Below are 14199 nucleotides of genomic sequence, written 5' to 3' on the forward strand. Positions count from 1 at the left end.
TTACATGGGTCAAACATCCAGAAGGCCCAAATATTTTCTTATCTTCTTTCTCTTCATACTCTTTCTCCCTTCTCTGTATTTCTTTCCCTATCTCCTTCTCTCCCTGGTCAGACCGCTTCAGACAGTTAGAGGTGCTACAGCAGGTGACCACAGCCTTCTCCACCCTGGTCGGAGGCCCTTCCCCCTCCGCTTCCCCCCACGCCGGAGCACCATCTCCAGGGAGAGACCTCTCCGCCGAAGCCAGGGAGAGGAGGAGGCGGATGGGTATGCTCTTCCGCAAGGCCTCCAGGAGAAGCCTTGGCCAAACCCAGACCTTCCAGGAACAACCCCCTGCCTCTAGCCCCTCTGACCAGCCAGAGGAGCCCCCGTCCAGCATCCCTGACAAACCCGCCACCCTGAGGAGAACCAGGCTTGTCCTCCAGGAGAGTATCTGCTTGTCCCCCCTGGCGGAGGAGCAAGGAACGCTGCTGGACTCCCTAGAGGCCCCTGCGGTAGAAGCACGACTGGGACTGGGGAAAGAGATCCAGGCTGTGACCTCCAGTGCTGCCCTAGCTAGGAAGAGGAGCCCTGGGCAGGCCAGAGAGTCGTTTGAAATGGAAGAGGTAAAAAAAACAAAGAAAAGTTACGTGGTAAAACTGTGGAAAAAAAAATATGGAAAAGGTGGATTAAGAATGGAACTGTTATGGTTGTTGCACTTAACTTACAACAGAGGTTTGTAAATGAATAAACCAAAAGCAGACCTTGTGGATTTGATGAAAGGTGTGACTTACAGTATGTATAACTGATTATTGATGTGTGTGTGTGTGTGTTTATGCGTTTCAGATTCACAGTTTTGATGATGGCAGTATCGCTGGTAGCTATTCAGGAACTGGGGACAACACAGGTATGGATGAAAAAAAGTGGTCATGAGTATATCTTAGTGTTTGAGAACTTGACTCTAGATCAAGAGGTCACAGGTTCAAATCCCCCGACGACAGTGCTTTGGATAAAACTGCAGCCAAATGAAATTAAGTGAACACAACTGAAATCAGTGTGTGTTCCAATGTGTATTGCGCATATATATGTCTATTACGCTAAATACTCTGGTCTGCTGTTGGATCACATTCATTTATCAAGAGAAAGTCAATGTAAATATTGGATTTGGTTCTCCTTGTCCTCTTCGTTGGTATTTCCCTCCTGTACACAGTACAAGGCTTCCTATGGAACTCTGGTGTGTATAGTGTGTGGCAGCTGTTTACGTAAGGTGGGTCTCTCAGATGCTAAACAGTAGCCAAGGGGGAAAGACGGATGCTGTAACAGTTTCGGGGGTGGGGTGGGGGGTCTGGTGTGGTGTGGTATTAACAGGGACATTAATAGCATGGAAACTATTCTCATAGCGAGAAGGTGGATGCTTGCTTCATGACTTCAGTTTTAAAGCAGTCCCTCACTCAAACAGTCCCTCAGTTCTGTTAATAGACGAGTTCTCCGAGGGATTCTCTCCTTCTCTCTGCTCCTCCTCTCTCGTGCTCCTCTTTTCTCTGGAACCTTCTGTCACTGAGTGCTTCCTCCCCCCCCTCCCTTTTTATCAACATTTTACTCACTTTTCGGACTCTCGTTCTCTGTCCCATCTCTCTGTCTCCCAAACATACAGGCTTGTTTACTTTGTGATTTCCTCTGTACTTAACCTTCCAATTCTCTTCATTTCCATTTATTCATTATTAATGGTCTGGTCTATTAGAAATATTTGTGTGGCTGTGTACTTAATGTGGCAGGATAATCTTTCCTGGGCACAGTTTCCTTGACATCTGACAAGACCATGCTGGCTTGCTATGCAAAGTGGCAATTTTTTAAAGTGTGTCAGTATTTTCATGAAGGTCCCATTAACATCTGATACAGCCTGGGTACACAGACAGAGTCATAGTCTCGCATTTATGCTTAATGGAAAGTGAAGAGGAGCTACTGTGCTAGTTGGAAGTCCTTTATGTAAGGGATAATGCCCAATGAGGTGTACATTATCACCTGATAATGGACGATGCGGAGGCGTGCACCTCGAAGGGCATTATCCCGCTTATACCATGGTCACTTGCCAACAACTTTTTGTTACAAACATTAATTTATGTTTTCATGCGTTTTACAATAGAAATCTAACGTTTTTCAACGTTAGCCAACTCTGATATTTCTTGTCCGCGCAGCTCATAGAACCAACACCGGCTTTCCTTTGGCTGAGCTATTAGCCCGAAAGCTAACGTTATGCTAGCAAGATTCAAAGGCAATAACATTGTGTACGGTTGACAAACAGTAAACATAATTTTACAGTATGTTTGAGAAGAAGACTAGCTAGCTAACCAGCCATGTCACTGTCCCAAAATCAATATAAAGATTTTCACTAACAAAGTATCGGCCATATTGTTAGATTATTTTTCTGTCAGAAGATGGACCAAGGAATACACCACAATGTAAAAGAGTTGACTTGGTTTATTAGATCGAGCTGCTCGGATCATGTTACCACGTCAGGCAGAGTGGTTGGCATGAGTGAGAAACATGTCTCTTAGATGGCAATTATATGCATTAGCTGGACAGTACAGATATAGAAACCACCAAAACATGACCTTAAACGGTACACATTCCACAAATGATGCACAGGGGAAACGGCACACAGGTGATGTGGTCATTACTGAGTTGGGAGACCATTATCTGCTTCCTCGCTCTCTAGAGGTTGCACAGAGTGCATTCCCAGATCTATATGTGTCCTTCTAGGGGGTCCACGGAGCGACCTCTTGACCTCCCTAAGACACAAGCTTCATGTATATAGAAAATCTGCATATCACATATAGTACTAGGCTACAGTACGGCCGCAGCCTGTGGAGCGAGTTGAATAGCAAATGGATGTGAGATGACCGCATCAAAGTTGACACATTCTCTAAACAGTAATTATAATTAAAAAATATGTTTAACAACAAGACTAGCCAGCTATTGAGCCATGTCATTTTCCCCAAATCAAATCAAGAAGAAAATAATCGGCATGTCGTGTTGGCCGCAGCCTGTCTGAAGTAGGCCTAGTAGATTGACTAGCGAGATGATAGCGAATGGGATGTGAGATGAGCAGTTAGGCCTACGTGACACTTGACAGTAGCCTAAATTCAGAAAATTAACATTTTACAAATAGGTTAAAAGAAATATTGAAGTCACTCATTGTTGTAGCTAATTAAATGCTAGGCGTTGACTCCGTCCCTGTTGTTATGGTTACTTATTTCAGACACTTTGTACAAGCTCATACTATCCCAGCTAACACAGTTACGTTGCCCTTATGTTGCCGCAACGCCATTCAATGACCAAACATACGTTGCCGCTACGTAATTGGTGACGTTGCGGCAACGTGCAAGTGAAGGGCGCCAGAACGTAACCGCAACGTAATTACATATGTAGCCAGCACAATAATTTTGAACGCTGAACAAACAGTTTTGCTGGAACTACTTAGTAGGTGTCTGTATATCACCGGATAATTGACACCCCTTGCAGCCAATCAGAATTGAGTATTCATCCAGACCATGGTATAAAAGATATAAAAAATGACACGGGTGATTGCAGTGATGAATGAGTCATTAATTTCATGTTTGCTGTTGGCTGCATGCTACGTTGCGAATTTAAAGGAGTGACCAGATCGCGCTCTGTGACAGCAGCGTTTTATGGTTTCTCAATGTTCCAAAATTGTCTACAACTTGTGCTTTCCCAGTTTCACTAGTCTGGGAATGTGCACCTCACTTTATATCGCCCTCTTACCTCCCCAACATCTTTCCCTCCCTCTCTTTCTCCCCCTGTGCCTTCTCCCCCATCTCCCCTGTCTCCCCTCCCCCTGTAGCCCAGGCTGTGATGAGGACCAACAGCTGCCAGTCTGACAGCAGTGGCTTCCTGGAAGAGCCCTTCATCCCCAGCCTACACAGCCTGCAGCTCTCGCCTGGGCCTGGGCCTGAACATGGGCTCTGGCCCAGGTATGGGCCTTGGCCTGGGTCTGGAACAGGGTTAGGATCTGGGCCTGGGCTTGAGTCTGGTTCTGTCCATGGTATTGGCACTGAGCACTTGAAGGTCAGTCACAACTTTGTGTATCTAGGTACATGTGTATCTAAAGTGTTGAATGCTAAAAGCTACGCCCACAACAACGATTAAGAACAACTGCTTTGTTTTTGCTGTTGTTCCAGGCTCTGTCTGGGGGCAGCACTGACAGTCAGGTGACTGTCAAAGAGGCTTCCCTGGACCGATCCTGTCCCGCCTCCCCCCCTCCCTCCTCTACCTCCTTATCCAATCCCCCCTCTCCTTCCTCCCCTACCTCCTTATCCAATCCCCCCTCTCCTTCCTCCCCTACCTCCTTATCCAATCCCCCCTCTCCTTCCTCCCCTACCTCCTTATCCAATCCCCCCTCTCCTTCCTCCCCTACCTCCTTATCCAATTCCCCCTCTCCTTCCTCCCCTACCTCCTTATCCAATCCCCCCTCTCCTTCCTCCCCTACCTCCTTATCCAATCTCCCCTCTCCTTCCTCCCCTCCATCCCCCTCCTCTTCCTCCCATTTTCCCTTGTTCACATCCCCGTTTCCCAATCCCTCCTCTCTGGTTTTCCCCTCCTCTCTTCACTTCTCCTCTGCCTACGATATATCTGCTACCCCTCTCTTCTCTCCTACCTCCGCCGCCTGTTACTCCATCTATCCTTCCTCTCCCTACCCCTCCTCTCCCGCCTCCCCCTCTTGTCTCTCCGCAAGTCTCCCAGGTTCAGCCTCACCTCTGGAGAGACCAGCATCACCTGTAGAACGACGAGATTTACATGTAGAAAGACCAGTTTCACCTCTAGAAAGACCCGATTCGGTTCTCGAAAGACCAGTCTCGCCTTTTGAGAGACCCAACCTGCTCTTTGAGAGACCCAACTCCACCTTAGGAAGACCAGACTCCTCAGGAAGGACACCAGAGACACCAGCAGAGCGGGATGTTATCTCTGACAAAGCCATGGGAACGGCTCCAAGCCTAATGGAAGATGTCTTCTCTGGGGAAGATGGAAAGTTCTCAGACTGTGGGATATCTTGTCATAATAACCCAGACTTGTCTTTCCGAGACGTTCGTAAACGAGACACAGACCACTTCACTCTGGGCGCTGCGGGAAGCCGAGAGGGGGAGGAGGAGGGGGAGAGTGAAAAGGCGGGTGAAAGGGAGGGGGAGAAGGAGGGAGTGAATGATGGAGCTATGGAGGGAGAGAGGGAGGGGGAGAATGAGGGAGCGATGGAGGGCAAGAGAGAGGGAGAGAATGAGGGAGGGATGGAGGGAGAGATGGAGAGGGAGGCAGAGAATGAGGTAGCAACAGTGGGTGAGAGGAGGGTAGAGAGTGAGGGAGCGATGGAGGGCAAGAGGGAGGGAGAGGATGAGGGAGAGATGGAGGGAGAGAGGGAAGGAGAGAATAAGGGAGGGATGGTGGGAGTGAGGGAGGGAGAGAATGAGAGAGAGAATGAAGGAGAGAGGGAGGGAGAGGATGAGGGAGAGGATGAGGGAGAGATGGAGGGAGAGAGGGAAGGAGAGAATAAGGGAGGGATGGTGGGAGTGAATGAGAGAGAGAATGAAGGAGAGAGGGAGGGAGAGAGGGAGGGAGAGAATAAGGGAGGGATGGTGGGAGTGAGGGAGAGAGAGAGGGAGGGAGAGAATAAGGGAGGGATGGTGGGAGTGAGGGAGGGAGAGAGGGAGGGAGAGAATGAGGGGGAGAGGGAAGGAGAGAGGGAGGAAGAGAGAGAGGGAGAAAGTGATGGAGCTGATGCTGACACTGTACAGACAGAGAATGTCGACTGCGATCTGGGCATGGATTGTTCCGGTACTGCAGGGGACCCAGTGGTTCTGGATCAAGGAGAGACGCACTGTCTGGGTCTGATAGAGATCGAGGCGTTGGAGAGTGTGTTTGGCTGTTCTGCGGAAGTCCTTGAAGCGGTTGGTGAAGATGAAGAGAAAGACTGTGTATGTGAGGAGGATGACCGTGACAAACCCGTCTGGGTGTGTGAGTCTGAAGTCTCAGCAGAGCCCAGCTCGCTCTCCTCTCCAGTACACGTGGAACTACATCGTCTTGAGAGCTTAGGGAGATCCACTGTTTCAGTTGTCCCAGCCTTAGCCCCAGCCCCAATACCAACCTCCACCCCAACCCCTGCAGACCTCCAGAGAGGGGCTTTCCAGTCTAAGCGATCCGTCTCAGTCCAGATGCCCTCCTCCTTGTCCTCCTCCTCTCTCAGCACATCCATTGTATCCCATGACAACGCCCTCGGACCCCTCCCCCAGAGTCACCTGCCAGACCGACGGATTTCCCTCTCCAAAAGGGCGAGGTCGGACGCGGACTCAAATTACGCCAAAGGTTCGGACTCCGCCCCCGTCGTCATGGAAACTAACGCCACAACGCTCCCTGAGCGTCCCTCCTTCCCTCCCTCGCCCCCTCATTGGCGGTCCCGGTACAGTTCCCAGAGGTCTGGAAGTTTCCGGACGACGTTGACCTCCCCGGACACGTGTCAGGAGCGGGAGGAGGAAGGTGGGGGTGAGGACGAGGAGGTGGACGTGAGGTGGCGAGGAGCCCTGCGGGGGGGCACAGAAGCCTGCTGCTCTTGTGAACACCGCTGTAGCTGCTGTGCTCACAACAGCTGGCAGAAACAGCCCTCAACCTTCCCTGTGAGTCTTACACAAGCACACACACATACACTCAGTTCAGTTTGGGATTTCTGGGAAGTAGCCTTTTCTGTTTGGTGTGTCATCCGAAGCCACTTTGTTAATGGACAGTATATATAAAAAGTAATAGGCGCTAAGATGGGAGACTGGGAGGCTTCCTTTTCCTGTGAACATGAACAGCTTTTAATATACTTGAATGTGAGTATCTTTATTTACTACTGGAGAGATGGGCTTCTTAGAAAAATTGAGGCATTTTGCATCTGAATGGCTCATTTGCATGTGTTAGGTCGGCGGAGAGTCACACACACAGGCACACACACACACACACAATCTGGGTATGGCTGTTTAGCCTCAAGCACTGGCAAGCTGTATATAAATAAATTATGTAAAATAACCCCTTCATCATCAGGGGTCAAAGTGCATGGATCTTGTTTCTTCTTATCCGATGATAATAACGCGCTCTCTTTTGGGAGCGTTCCAAGATGGTTCATAAAACTTCTAGAATCGTAATGAAAGTGTTCTTTTGAAATACATTTCATTTTAATGAAGGTGTTGGGGAGTTCCAGTTAATCATTCTCTCCCTCCCCCCTACTGTCTCTTTCTGTTCAGTATTCGGTGGATGAACTGGAGGGGATGATGCGCTGTTTGAAAACGTTCTGCAGTGTTCTCACTGACATGGAGGAACGCCTGTCTGAGGACCAGGCCTCGGTCTACAGCTCGCTCTCTCTCACAGACAGGTCGATTTCTAACTCTCTCTCTCACACACACACACACACACACACACACACACACACAGACAGATAAAACACAATAGCGCTCTCTCATTCTGACACAGACATAATGGTTATCTCTCTCACACTCACACACACAAATAGACATGTCACAATACCTCTATTTATTACACAGAGACAGGTAAACCACTGAGTCTCTCTCTCTCTCTCTCTCTCTCTCGCTCTCTCCCTCTCTCGCGCTTGCTCACACGCACACACAGGTAAACCACAATTGCACTCACTCATAGAGAGAGGACCCTTAGCCCCCTCTGGTGAATTATGGATGCAATTGCATCTCAGCTACAGTAGTGTCCTGTGTAGACTGAGGAGATCTCTGATGCTTCTACATCCAACTAGAGAAAAATAACCTCTGGTAACATTGTGTGGCCTTGGAGGGGAATTTTGATTTGTGTGTGTGTGTGTGTGTGTGTGTGTGTGTGTGTGTGTGTGTGTGTGTGTGTGTGTGTGTGTGTGTGTGTGTGTGTGTGTGTGTGTGTGTGTGTGTGTGTGTGGTATCTCAGGGAGGAAGTGAGGGACATCTTGGAGCTGAGGAATGCAGTGAAACAGGAAGCAGGAGAGTTGGAGCTGCAACTCACTGACCTGGTCCATCACTACGACGACAGCTTCAAAATGGTACCTAAATAAGAAATAACACCATGTTTAGAGTATGTGACAAAAAACCTTTCCAACCCCTAAACGATTTCTTAGGACAATATTGGATGTAAACATGCTACTCCGTAATAGTTGGAGTTGACTCTGACCTATAATGTTGTGGTTTCAGAAGATGAACAGGCTCCTGGATGAGCAATCGTTCCTCTGCTCCCAGCTCAGGCTCCTCCCCCCTGGCACCACGCCCACACCTAGCCACACCTCCACCAGGAACGTAGCCACTCAGTGCTGCATGTTGCCCTACTCGCCTTTGAAGGACATATCTGAGCCACACCTCCAGTCCTCGGGAAGTACCTGGGACTTGGACTCCAGACCGCCACTTCCTGTTTCGAACAGCATCGACGAGGGATTGGACGGCAGTTCCACTTCCAAGTCGGACAAACTTGACTTTGTTGGTTTATTACAGAAAGTAAGAAGCATTTCATCTCCTGTAATTGAATTAGTTATATGGGCTTGGGGAATACATTACATTTGATTCATTTAGCAGACCTTTTATTCATAGTGACATAAATGTTGTGCATATAGAAAGTATAGCACTAAATCAAGGATCATAAGTGCATAGGTCAACAGTATGTTGGTGGTTAGAGTCAAGGAAAAGTCTGTAGTTTACCAGTGTAGCCACCAGCTACCATGCACTGTGCAGCAATAACAATATTGTAAAACTGTATTGAGTACCAATGTCACTAGTATGTGAAAATGAAAGTTTATCTTGATTAACTAGTTTTTTCTTCCGATGAATGATCTAGCTGAAGAAGTCCTTGCGCCATTCCGTCAACACAGACTCGTTGGAGTGAAAGGTGGGTAACCTAGCAACGCTATTGCACCGTCTTCTAAACCTGTTCATTCTTTCACGTAATGCCTCTAGATTAATTATTGCGGGGTAACTTAGGCTGATATAAACTTCACAAACACCTTCAACTGAAACTAGAATATCACGTTTAAGGATGTCATGTGGTTAACATCTAGATCTGTGTTGTCCCCCCCCCCTCAGCTGCCTGGCCAAATGAAGAAATGAAGATGACCGGCTGTATAGATGTTGTATGCCTGTAGATAAGATTATATAATATATGGATTTTTATTTTCACTATGGCTGTGGACTTATCCCATGACAAACAAAGAGCTTGAAAGGCACTGAAGGCCTAAACTCACCCAGACTCAACATGCCGAAATGTCTGCATAAAGTATCTCTAATGTGCAAGTATTTTGTCTTTCTCTCCTCATGGCATTGAAATAACCTTGCTTGTTGGTTGCCTGTACCCCTAGAAAAACTGTGTTACGTTGACAGAAATTGATATAGTTTATCCCCCCATTGTGTTACTGTCACTCACGTCAATGTCGGATGTTTGAATGTGGAGTTCAATATTAACTTCTTCACTGCCTCTTATAGATGCATACTTTACAGAATGGAAATGGAAATACAGAACATTGAGTGTCTGCGTGTGTGTGTGTTCGAACCCGGGTCATGTCCATATTTGGGGGGGGGGGGGGGTCTTCTAGGTGTGTGTGTGTGTGTGTGTGTATTTATACCGAGGAGCAGATGTGTTTTTGTTCAACAGCTCACACTCCAGTCTTTGAGCTCTATGTCTCCTGAGTGGTACACTGTCACGTCCTGAGTGGTACACTGTCACGTCCTGAGTGGTACACTGTCACGTCCATGTGTACTTCATCGACGTGGAGAGGGGGAAAAGCACACTTCACCCACGGCGCAGGATATTACCCTGACAAACACACGGGCTGGACTGTATACAGTACACACACACACACACACACACAGTAAGGTACAGGACAGACACCGTGTTTGTCAGGGATGTTCTATTCATGTCATGGTTGTGAAATGTCATTGACACTTGCAAAACTGAAAAATTCAAGAATAATTAAAATGGTACATGGAAAATGTCCACAGTTTCATATGTTATAAATAATATTGTAGCCTAACGTCTCTCATACAAGTGTGCGCGTGGAGGGGGGGGGGGGGGGGGGGGGGGTAGCACTGAATCTAACCCAGAAATACACTCACCTCCACACTCAACACAGGAGAGGGAAATGCCATTTGCCTTAGAACACTTCTTTCAGACATCAAAGGGCCCTGGTTGATTGAAACATGAGTGTTTATTTGTAACTACAGGACAATAGAGGCTGTGGAAATATATAACATAAGTATCATGAGAGGAACATTGAAAAGCTTGTTGGGAAAAATTATCGAACCCCATATTAAGTGTTCATTTTAAAAGCATAGTTGTGCCACAAAATGGCATTGTGCCGAATTTATAACATTTACTTTTCAATGATTCTAAGAAAAAATCTACGCTTGATTTGGCAAGGACGTCCTCGCCAAAATCATTAGCCTAGGTATAGAAGTCGTAGTACAAAACGTTCACTCATGAAATGTTGTTCCTTCTAGTAGCCTACATAAACACTTTCTTTCCTGATTCATAATTTTTCCATCTTCAACATTCGCCCTCAAAGATTATTAATCGTATTTTATTTATTTGCTTTTCATCTTCTATGTTTCAAATATAATTTCCTACTTCATGAAAACAGTCTCCCTGTCTCTACTCTTCTTTCTACTCTTCTCTCTACTCTTCTTTCTAGTTTTCTTTCCCCCTATCGTCCTCCATGGAGAGCTCCACTTGTGTCCAGAAGGTTATTGAACCTGTTGAAGATTACTCATTAGAGCGTAATTGAAATTCATGTTTAAAAGCGATCTAGCGGATGGCGGATGAGTACTTCTGGTAGTCGTGACAACCGGGGCTAATGGTGACAGCGACGGAGGATGCCCCTCCTCCGAGCTACATAAACAGAGCTTTGATCTGGCCTGACACTCGTCTGACTGTCATCCTCTGGCGTTCTCCGTCCGTCCGTTTGTCTGTCTGCTCACGGAACAGCAGGGGTAAGACATAGCTTACTCTATCTGTATCAGTTCCCAACCCCACGGCTTTGCTCGGCATTTTTGTTAACGTTCTGTTCTTCTTTCTTGGCTGTTTTCTCCCTTTCTGTGCTTTTTGTCTAAACACTGTTTCATGCAATGCCATTCTTATACCTTCCTGATCTAACTTTCATTTTGTGCCGTTACTTGCATTATTTCACGTGTTTAAAGTTGTAGACATAGAGACAAAGAGACTGCCCATGTAAGCCTGTGTACTTTATTTGATGTTTTGTGTAGGCCTTGTTCCCAAACATATCAATAGACAATTACCCACAAACTGTGAGTATTTTGATTTTTACCTACAATTCACTGGAACATTTTCTGATTAGCAATCTAAAGATAATATACTGTTACAATTAGGTGTGACCAGAAGAATACACCATAGTTAATCAGACTTGAAAACCAAACCCCACAGACAAAGACGTCAGTTGTGTCTGAGAAGCCATATTGACACAGTCATAAATTATGGATCTGTGTGGTGGGTTTGGGAGAAAGAGAGAGAGAGAGAGAGAGAGAGGGAGAAACAAAGAGAGAGAGAGAGAGAAGGAGAGAGAGAGAGAGAGAGAGAGAGAGAGAGAGAGGGAAGGAGACAGTGAGGATGAAGAGGGGGATAAAGAAACTGTGATATCTGATCTGTGGGCAGACTGCCTTCAAGAGGATATGATGTTCACATGCCGCATGAGATCACCGCCCAGGGCAGAAAGGAGATCTCCACACGCACCAGTGAGAGCGGGATGGAGGGGAGGACAGAAGTGGGTAGACAGAGAGAAAGAAACAGAGGGGGAGAGATGTGGAGGGGGGGTGGAGGGGGGGACGGGCACATCTGAGTTTGAACACTGGGACAGATGGTAAGTTTAGCAGCCAAGTCAGTCTCCTGTCACACCAAAGCTGCTGTGAATTCATGATGAGGATAACATGTGCGGACAGAAACAAACTCACGGTCTACATGTGTAGCTTTCCATATTTCATCGTTCTTTTGTTGGATAAAGTCATCGGAAATCCCTGGGTGATTAGTCCATCACACGCAAAACCCGGTTCTTTAAATGCATTGAAGTTTAAATGTATTCCTCTAAGCCACACAGATAGACACAGTCAGTGATCCGAACTCTTTCTCTAGAACGTCCAATGAGGTCCTTGACATTTACATTACATTTAGTCATTTAGCAGACACTCTTATCCAGAGCGACTTACAGTAAGTACAGGGACATTCCCCCGAGGCAAGTAGGGTGAAGTGCCTTGCCCAAGGACACAATGTAATTTGTCAAGGCCGGGAATCGAACTGGCAACCTTCAGATTACTAGCCCTATTCCCTAACCGCTCAGCCACCTGACTCCCTTGACAAGTTCCCCTAACAGCCTAGGAGCGTAATAAAGACAGAGCATCTTGTCTTGTGTGTGCAGACCAGCTAGCGGAGCCCTCAGACACAGCAGACATCCTGGTGGAGGAGGAAGACGACGGGACAGCGATGGAGGTGATAGAGGTGAAGCACCACCCAGAGGTTATCCTTCCCGAGGACCAGCCTAGCGACCAGCAGAAGAAACCTCGGAGGAAAGACACGCCGGTCCTCAGCACTCCGCCGCTCATACCAGGTAAGACCTCCCGCTGCTGCACCCGGACTCTGTAGTAAGCCTAGACATGTCTGTTCCTCGATCTCCTATTGTGCTTTCTGTATGAGCTGTTCGTGTGTCGCTTTGGAGGATAGCGTGCGCTCAATGTGCAATGTTAAATGTCGAGTGGATGGGGTGTCGAGTTGTACAGGTCTTGCACTGTAGTTTCAAGTGACCTACCATGGAAGCCTACATGAATGTGAAACCATCTCTTTGTTTGTTGTGACAAAAACAAAACAAACGTTTGTTTATTTCCATGCGGTTTCAGGTGTGAGGTTGATGAAGGGAGAGAAGAGGATGATTCATTTGGAAATGGAAGAGAAAGATGGAAAGAAGTAGAAGCGTTTTGAGTTGGAGGGATTATAGTCCTGTGTGTCGTTGACAATGTTGTTTGTAAGTTGTCTTTAGATATTCTTCTGTTCATGTGTATTAAATATTGCTCGGTGAATACAGAATCTGAGTTTTTTGGTATATTTCTTTTATTAGGCTTAAATAATAATAATAATACATGAGGTAAAAACACATTTTATGTTATGTTTACATATTATGTCCGGCAACTGCTGTTTGGATGTACTGCAGACAGAGATATGCTAACTAATTGGCCTAATACCAGACTGTACATGCTCTACACACAATAAAAACATACACATTTCTGCATGAAAATAAATGACCCCATACATTTTTGAAGTTACAGTAAGTACATAGACTGTTGTTTTGGCAGACCTACAGTGAAATCTGAGATAACTAAGATGGGAGGCAGGCACTAAGTAGGATAAGTGGGCGGGTCAAAATGACCTTTGTCACTTCCCCGTCGCAGAGAGATGCACTGCAGCCGCCTGGCTTTGCTCCTGGCATCGATTGGCTGAGTCTCCACCTTCTTCTCACTGATTGGTCGGTAGGAGTTGGCACAGTAGCTGGGTCTCTTGTAGTAGCGAATCAGATCGTAGCCAGCTGCTGAGTCTGGAAGACAGAAGGTCAGTGTTGACTAATCAAAAGAGCTGATTCCGATATGGTACAGCACACATCCACATCTAGTAAAACAGTGGGTTGAATGAAGACACTGAGCCATTATCTGAGCCCTTTGAGTTCAGATTTATTGTCACAACAGTGCAATAAATAACGTAGCATTGGAACAGACACAACCACTTTTTGGCCTGCACAGTTTTCTTTTGGTGTGTGATCAAATTGTTTCTCAAATTAAAAACATCACATAACATGAGGATGGATCTGACGTATGGATCCAAAACAATGCCTCCCTCTGGGACACCTTGAAGCTGTCTCACAGTAAAGTAAACATATACTATGGCTTCAAATACATGGAAGATTACAAAATTATATAAAAGAGAAATATGGCTTTGAAACAAACAGGATGCAAGACGTGTACAACTAAATACATGTCCAAAATCATCCGAATGTTTTTCAACACACAAAAAACAGATGGCGCCATTGAGTCTTCCGAGCCTATCCAATAGGAATCGACTGTGTAGCTTACTGTGTCATAGCTAACTGGTGGACAGGATTGTGGTCTTTGACAAAAGGCCATGCCACCATTTTAGAAGTGGCATCGACAGAAA

At 46.4% G+C, this 14199-nt stretch overlaps 2 protein-coding genes and 1 long non-coding RNA gene across 3 annotated transcripts in view; 2 read left to right on the plus strand and 1 right to left on the minus strand.

Annotated features, from left to right (window-relative positions):
- The first annotated feature begins 5713 nt into the window (after positions 1-5713).
- itprid1 (ITPR interacting domain containing 1) lies at positions 5714-9575 on the plus strand. Its single transcript, XM_067251847.1, has 6 exons — positions 5714-6656; positions 7263-7390; positions 7945-8056; positions 8205-8501; positions 8839-8889; positions 9084-9575. Exons 1-5 carry the CDS (start codon positions 5808-5810, stop codon positions 8884-8886), a joined length of 1434 nt encoding a protein of 477 aa, XP_067107948.1. The 5' UTR covers positions 5714-5807; the 3' UTR covers positions 8887-8889; positions 9084-9575.
- Positions 9576-10898: 1323 nt separating this feature from the next.
- LOC136957711 (uncharacterized) lies at positions 10899-13089 on the plus strand. The gene is made up of 3 exons (XR_010878319.1): positions 10899-10982; positions 12419-12607; positions 12894-13089. It is a non-coding gene; the product is annotated as an uncharacterized lncRNA (long non-coding RNA).
- A 157-nt stretch (positions 13090-13246) lies between these two features.
- The window catches only part of pde1ca (phosphodiesterase 1C, calmodulin-dependent a), a 62311-nt gene continuing 61358 nt past the window's right edge, over positions 13247-14199 (minus strand). Inside the window, 1 exon segment of the mRNA XM_067251846.1 lies at positions 13247-13585. Coding sequence (XP_067107947.1) covers positions 13389-13585 — 197 coding nt within the window. The 3' untranslated portion in view covers positions 13247-13388.

Source organism: Osmerus mordax, chromosome 15 (genome assembly GCF_038355195.1).
Source record: "Osmerus mordax isolate fOsmMor3 chromosome 15, fOsmMor3.pri, whole genome shotgun sequence".
Taxonomy (NCBI): Eukaryota; Metazoa; Chordata; class Actinopteri; order Osmeriformes; family Osmeridae; genus Osmerus; species Osmerus mordax.

Coding starts and splice junctions, on each gene's coding strand:
- itprid1 (XM_067251847.1), top strand. CDS start 5,808: ATGGATTGTTCCGGTACTGCAGGGGACCCAGTGGTTCTGGATCAAGGA. Junction 6,657..7,262: donor AACAGCCCTCAACCTTCCCT/GTGAGTCTTACA, acceptor CTTTCTGTTCAG/TATTCGGTGGATGAACTGGA. Junction 8,502..8,838: donor TTGTTGGTTTATTACAGAAA/GTAAGAAGCATT, acceptor TGAATGATCTAG/CTGAAGAAGTCCTTGCGCCA.